Genomic DNA, 5,546 nt, shown 5'->3' with positions numbered 1-5,546 from the left:
ACCCTATTCCAAAAAGTGCTTTTACCTATGAGCCCAAAGCTTTTACCCACACTTGTTTTAAAACCCATCCACTTCCAGAAAAGATTTTTACCTATAATTTTTAAACCCAATAATTTTTACACTCATCAATCACTCTTCAACGGTAAATATTTCGCCTAAAGTTCAACTTCCATTGTTAAAGTCATCCACTTTCTAAAAGGTTTATTACCTATAAACCCAAAGTTTTACCCCCTTTTATTTTAAAACCACACACTTCTAAAATCAGTCTTAGACATAATAGAAAAACCTCCATTAGATTAATTATAAACATACTTTGTATTAAAACAATCATGTAGGTAATTTGTAATATTTTTATTGGAACTTTCTATTTTTCTGTTCTAAATGGTCATCCATTTTATTTTTTGAATGAAATGGTTAAAATATTAGTTTTTTTACTTGTTTGCACTACGCAAATGATAGTGAGTTTTTTTCTTATAAACTAAACGGTTTACCCGATTTTTTTATTTTTAAAATAACACGATTTTGGATAGAATTAGTTATTCGTCCGCACATCATTTTCGGCTTTAAACACAAAGCATCTTTTTCTCTTTCTATATAAAGGAGAGATTAGCCATGACTTGTGAAAGTGGTTGGAGACTTTCTAACTTCAACATATTCTTGTGAATCCGGAAAACGAGATCACTAGTACCCGGCAATATAAAACTTCCAATTCAAATGTGAGTTCATAAGTTTGAAATAACCACAGAATACGAATTTTACAAGATTTTTCAAAAAGAAATGATTAGTAATATTCTTAGAAGATTGAGAAGAATTAATTAGGAACACGTTTAAAATGAATAAATATAAGTTCATATATAACAAACATAATACATTGATCATATCTCAACCCCATATCATTGCTGAGACTTCCATTTATTTTTTGGTTCAACAAATCAAATTACAAATGAAATTCTTCATTTGTACAGTATCCACAATTACTTTTAGAATACTATATTTCAAGCATTTTCCCGCCGCCATTCATGAATAGGCTTCCCATAGCCTTGGCCCTCTCCCTGAGAACAAACTTCTGCATCTTCCCCGTCGAAGTCTTCGGCAGCTCCCCGAAAACCACGCTCTTGGGCACCATAAAATCCGGCAGCCGAGCCCGACAGAACCCTATAATCTCCTCAGCATCAGCAGAAGCTCCATCCTTGAGCTTCACAAACGCACACGGCGTCTCCCCCCAGTACTCATCCGGTCGTCCAACCACCGCAGATTCGTGACTGTAAACTACCGACTCGACCTCGATCGTGCTTATATTCTCCAGGCCGGAGATTATGATGTCCTTCAGCCTATCCTTCACCTGAATATACCCATCAGCATGCCTCACCCCGAGATCCCCTGTCCTCATCCATCCCCCTGCAAAAACCTCCTCCGTGGCTTTTAAGTCCTTGAAGTATCCGTTCATCACCGTGTTGCCTCGAAACATAACCTCCCCCATTGTTTTGCCATCGGCCGGGACGCTTTTCATTGTCTCCGGATCTTTGACGTCGACCGCCTCCGTTCCGATATGTCGAATCCCCCTGCAAAAACCTCCTCCGTAGCCTTTAAGTCCTTGAAGTATCCGTTCATCACCGTGTTGCCTCGAAACATAACCTCCCCCATTGTTTTCCCATCGGCCGGGACGCTTTTCATTGTCTCCGGATCTTTGACGTCGACCGCCTCCGTTCCGATATGTCGAATTCCCTCAGCTGCGAGCGGCTGTCGGTCAGCAGGCGGACAGTTTGCCATCATGTTGAGGATGGTAGGGGCACCGGTCATGTGCGTAACTCCGTACCTGGTGATTTTCTCGAAGATGGTCTTTGCGGTGAAATCGCGGAGGCAGACGTTGAGCCCGCCCTGTGCCGCTATGCCCCAGGTCAGGCACCAACCATTGCTATGGAAAATGGGCACCGTCCATAAGTAGACCGGCAAAGTCCTTATTTCACTAAAGAGAATGGAACTGATGCAGTTGAGGTAGGCGCCGCGGTGTGTGTAGACCACGCCTTTCGGCCTGGATGTGGTGCCGGATGTGTAGTTTAGGGCGATAGGATCGCACTCGTCGATCGGCCACTTGATGTCGAAGCAGGGGTCTCCGTTTTTTATGAGGCTTTCGTAGTTTAAACCAGGTGAATGAGAGTAGTCTTCAGAGGGTTCCGGGATTGGGATGAGGAGAGGGGATTTGGAGTTGGATTGTGAAAGGAGGTTGATGGCGTCTTCAGCGATTGTGAGGAACTGGTGGTCGACGAAAATGAGCTTGGCTTCAGAATGTTTGAGGAGGACGGAGACCATGGCTGCGTCGTGGTGAGCGTTGAGGGTGCAGATGACTGCCCCGGCCATTGGGACGCCGAAGTTGAGCTCGTACATGGCTGGGACGTTTGGAGCGAGGACGGCAACCTGGTTCGGCAATAGAAGAAGATTCAGTGTACAGACTCTCTACTTCAAAATAACTAAAAGGAAATATTTTGCGATATTCTAACACTACGAGGAGGGTGATGCGTGCTAGAAAAACTCCAAAAATAGAACGCATATATTCATGGAGCAGATGAGAGATAGAGATTATAGTTACCACGTCGCCGCGGGAAACGCCAAGGTGTGAGAGAGCGGAAGCGAGCCTGAGGCAGCGGTCTCGGGTCTGTCTCCAAGTAAACTTGATGGATTCATAAACAACAGAGGTCCAAGTAAACTCGATGGATTCATAAACAACAGAGGTCCGATCAGAGTAAACCTCCGCAGACCGCTCGATGAAGCTCAGTGGAGAGAGAGGGACATAGTTTGCAGAGCAACGAACTGTGCCTTCCATGCCTTTTGCTTTGCTGTGTGTTGATAAGCTAGGTTTTTGGCAGACTATTGAAAGATTTGTTTTAGCGGATTGGAGGAAGGCTAATGAGATTCTTGGTATATCGTAGAAGCTTAAGAGATGGGTATATATAGAGATGTGGGTCAAAATAGTAGGAAAAAAAAAAGAAAGGTCGTGGAAGTTGCGCTTCCGTTCATGGAATTGATATATTTAATAAACCTGCATGTGGAAGTTGCTTCCGTTCATGGAATTGGTATATTTAACAAACCTGTTTCACTTTCATATATTTTAATCATTGGTGATTTTAGTTAAACAGGGGCCGCCGAGAGGGACTTAACATCATTGACCTCTATATCATTTCTTAATAGGGGCCGGCGCGCCGCCGAGAGGGACTTAACATCATTGGTGATTTTAATTAGTTCTTCGTCTCTAATCATATTCCTCAACACCAAAACCTAATATCATTCGGGTCTCCTCCAAATAAGTCATTAGGCTATGGGAACAGCACTCCGTCTTTGACCTCTATAGTAGTAGTTGGTCCTATTGCTGTCATAATCTCCACAATCAAACAACCGGATCTAAATGGCGATCACATTTTCTTCGTCTCGACCTCAAACCCGCACTGCATTCCCTCGACAAATCTATTTCATCGTAGGGGATATGAGATGTAGAGGGGATCCGAGTGGCGTCTGGCAACGCAGCGTCAAGGAGGCGATCTGAGTGAGATGAGGCATCGAGCGGCGATTGAGCTCAATCGAGCGGTGTCGAGTAGGAGATCTGAGCTAGTCGAGGGTGGGCGGGCGGCTGGCCAAGGCATGCGGGAGGCCGGCGGAGAGGAGAGTGCGTCCGAGGGGTGGTGAGGAGTCAGCTGGTGGAGACGGTGGGCGGGCGGGCGGAGGAGAGCTACGGGCGGATGGGAGGGAAGAGAGGGCAAGCGGGCGGGGAGAACGGTGGGAGGGCTGATTTTTTGAGGAGCAAAGAACGGAAGCAGAAAGGAGAAGGGGGTGGAGGATTTAGGTGTTGGGTTATTTTAATATGAAAGTAACCAAGGGCAGAGATTTTGCATCCTTACTCATCGATGTAAATGGGGGTGATTTGGGTTAAATGGTTCCAAGGGGATAATTTTACCCAATGGCGATTTGAGTTGGATAAAGTGGGGGTAAAATGGGATAATGAGACAATTTGAGTGGGACAATTAGTACGACATCTTTTTATAATATGATACTACTGATCAATTAAGTTCAAGTTTAACTTGATATAACATCAAATGATTAAATAAATAATAGTTATAATATATAATAATATTATTTTTAAGATTATTTTAATATAAAATATTAAAAACAATATAATAATATTAATAATATTAATATTAATCAATCTTTAAATATTTTGATGTTTATTTTAACTATTATGCTAGATCAACAACTATAGTGAAATGTAACAATTCTGTAGCAATTCAGTACTTTTACACCTCCTCTCAAAAACGAATGGTGAATAACTAACCACAACGGATTTGATCTCTTCTGCGATAGGCATTCTCACCATATAGAACTCTACTTGCAACACGACAGGTGTTGGTATATGAAACATGATAACTGAGCAACAAACCATGATTGAATGAGAATCACCATCAACCGGAGCAACATTGCGTGTGCTTAACATACATATATATGTACAAAAATGATATTTAAAACCATGTAGTCATCAAAGCATTCATGTGTTTAACATAAAAGTCCAAAAGCATATAACTAACAACATCTATGTTCCCAAAAATACAACTCCAAAAGAGTAGTCATCAAACTACGGTCCACAAGCGTAGTCATTAAATAGTCATTAAAAAGCATAGTGATTGTCGTCATTTGGAAATACTCCAGTCAGTCGCCAAATCATAAACTTTCTCCTTTGATCATCATTCATTTTCACAAACATATCCTTCATGTCTTGGGAAATATCAATAATGACCAAAATTCATTTGCTCAAAGACTATAGCTTTATGTAGTATGTACATGTAAGAGTTCAAATATAGCAAAAACATTGGTGTTTGAATGCTCAAGTCTACTATGTCAGCACTTATAATTTATGTTCAATGATAACAAACAACTTTAGCATATAACAGAGGGATCACTTATAACAAGAATTCACAGAGGGATCACTTATAACAAATAACTTTAGGCACTTATAATTTCCACTTTCACTCAAAAACCCTTTTACCTTAAATTCGTCCAAATTTAAAGAAAATCGTATGAGTAATACCATGATGGTCACAAAAATCGCTGAAATACTTATTTTGGATGCACATATTTTCTATATAATTAGATAGACCAAGAATTCACATTTCACGTCCATAAACTTAATATTTTTCTCAATTTGTAAGTAAATGGAAGGGACAAAGTAAATCAACTCCCTATTATTAACTTAAACAAGGCCAATTATAAACCCAATATACAAATTTAGATGCACGTCCTCATCTTTTTGTCACGCTTTACTTCATTTATGCCGACTGTTGGGGGGAAAAGGGCACGTACCTGGGTTCGAGAGACGGTTGAGACGGCGGAGGAGGCGGCGGAGGAGGAGACGGAGGAGATGGCGGTGGGGAAATCCCGGCTAGGGCTATCGAGCTCGAGAACGGCGACAGAGGTGGGCCCAGCTAGGGCTATCGAGCTCGAGAACGACGACGGAGGTGGGCCTAGCTAGGGCTATCGAGCTCGAGAACGGCGATGTTGAGGGT

General features: G+C 42.0%; 1 protein-coding gene across 2 annotated transcripts; it reads right to left on the bottom strand.

Moving 5' to 3' along the window:
• Positions 827-2,930, bottom strand: LOC109826178 (probable acyl-activating enzyme 2). Of its 2 annotated transcripts, XM_020393172.1 has the most exons (4): positions 2,705-2,930; positions 2,588-2,668; positions 1,573-2,415; positions 827-1,408 (listed from the first exon to the last, which is right to left on the bottom strand). In XM_020393172.1, the coding sequence occupies exons 1-4, from the start codon at positions 2,819-2,821 to the stop codon at positions 989-991; spliced, it is 1,461 nt and encodes a 486-aa protein (XP_020248761.1). In that variant the 5' UTR covers positions 2,822-2,930; the 3' UTR covers positions 827-988. The 2 variants fall into 2 exon arrangements, with proteins under 2 accessions (XP_020248761.1, XP_020248760.1); XM_020393171.1 differs by having other exon boundaries at positions 2,588-2,930.

The sequence above is a fragment of the Asparagus officinalis genome, chromosome 10 (genome assembly GCF_001876935.1).
Source record: "Asparagus officinalis chromosome 10, Aspof.V1, whole genome shotgun sequence".
Lineage (NCBI taxonomy): Eukaryota > Viridiplantae > Streptophyta > Magnoliopsida > Asparagales > Asparagaceae > Asparagus > Asparagus officinalis.
This window is presented reverse-complemented; position numbering and strand designations above follow the sequence as displayed.